The sequence below is a fragment of the Elephantulus edwardii genome, unplaced genomic scaffold (assembly GCF_000299155.1).
Source record: "Elephantulus edwardii isolate Elephantulus edwardi_28Jun2011 unplaced genomic scaffold, EleEdw1.0 scaffold00152, whole genome shotgun sequence".
NCBI classification, from domain to species: Eukaryota; Metazoa; Chordata; class Mammalia; order Macroscelidea; family Macroscelididae; genus Elephantulus; species Elephantulus edwardii.
In genome coordinates this window covers 6,582,199-6,583,777 of record NW_006399902.1, presented here as the reverse complement: position 1 = coordinate 6,583,777, position 1,579 = coordinate 6,582,199, and the positions used below count along the sequence as shown (strand labels likewise).

At 38.3% G+C, this 1,579-nt stretch overlaps 1 protein-coding gene across 3 annotated transcripts in view; it reads right to left on the bottom strand.

Annotated features, from left to right (window-relative positions):
* CASK (calcium/calmodulin-dependent serine protein kinase (MAGUK family)) overlaps positions 1-1,579 on the bottom strand; it is a 428,386-nt gene that overhangs the window by 110,131 nt on the left and 316,676 nt on the right. For all 3 annotated transcript variants that reach the window (XM_006894975.1, XM_006894973.1, XM_006894974.1), the window contains one exon: positions 1,378-1,499. In XM_006894975.1, coding sequence (XP_006895037.1) covers positions 1,378-1,499 — 122 coding nt within the window. The remainder of the gene's footprint in view (positions 1-1,377; positions 1,500-1,579) is intronic.

The window sequence follows — 1,579 nt, the reverse complement described above, 5'->3', positions numbered from 1 at the left end:
TGCTGCCTTTTGGAATCTTCTGTTCAGCTCTTTAGTGTCTTGAATTCTTCCTTGTGCTTTGGCTTCTCTACATTCCAGTGCAATCTTCAGAGTTTCTTCTGAACATTTTGGTCTTTTCTTCCTCTTCTGTCTTTGTAATGACCGTTTGCACTCTTCCTGGATGATACATTTAACATCCTCGCACAACTCATCTGGTCTTCGCGCATTAGTGTTCAAGGCCTCAACCCTGTTCCTGAGATGGTTCTGAAATTCAGGTGGGATAGACTCAAAGTCATATTTTGGCTCCTGTGGTTTTGGTTTAATTTTCCTCAGCTTCAGCTTGAACTTGCATATGGACTCTTCTACAATCAGCTCCTGGACTAGTTTTCACAGCTGATATTGAGCTTCTCCAGAGGTTCTTTCCGCAGATGTAATAGATCTGATTCCTATGCATACACCTTAAAATCAATGGAGTCTTCAAACAAATCAAAATACTACCGTAAATTCGAGTTTTACACTATTCTTTTAAGTCTGTACATACTGTGCGGTGTGTGATTTTGCTCCGCTATCCTGCATTTTGTATTAAACATTATACTTTACTTCAATGATGGCTCTTTGAGGAATGATTTTACCTGTCTTTCCCATTGATTTAAGATGAAAGATGCTTATTTCCACCCCCCCCTAAGGATAGCCTGTTGTTCTAAACAATATTTTATTTCATTCAATTTGCTAATATTTTTTGTAATTCTTTTTTCTTTTTCATTAGTTTATTTATAAAATTCTGATACAAATTCTTTCAATTTCCCTCACTCTCCACTCATCAAATTGTACAACCCAATGATTAATCCCCTCTTCCCCCTGCACATCCACATCCTTCTGCTTCTAGCCTCTCCCACCCCTCCTGGATCCTTATACTCATTCTACAATAACAGTCTTACACAATATTTATCCTTGTAGGACTGAGTTAGTTCACTCAGTCCCTCCCAAGTAGGTAATAATTTACAAAGTTATTGCTCCTGCGTGCTACATAGTATTCCATTGTGTGAATGTACCATCATTGTGGTTGGACATTTGGACTGTTTCCATGTTCTTGCGATGGTGAATAATGTTGCTATGAACATTGGTGTACAAATCTTAGTTTGTGCCTCAGTTCTCATATTCTCAGGGTATATTCCAAGTAGTGGAATAGCTGGGTCATATGGAATTTCTATATTCAGCTTTTTGAGGAAGCTGAGCAGCTATGGTGAGCTGATATGCAACAAGGAAATCAAAACTATCAAATGGGGAAATGATAACAAAGGGTGCTCGAAAAACTGTACTTCCACCTGCAGAAAGTGGAAACAGCATCCACATCTCACACCATACACAAAAATCAACTCAAGGTGAAGAAAAACTTACATCTAGTAATGTGTGAAGATGCTGATCCTGGAAAACACTGTGTAGAAAATCTAAGTCCTTTTCACTGCAGTCTGTAAGTGCATGAATTTCTTCCAGGCTGTCCAGCACCTGTGAGACTGCTCCTAAGGTGAACCAAAAAAAAAAAAAAAAAAAAAAAAAAAAAACACAGAGATGGACTGACAAACTGATGAAGTAGCTACAA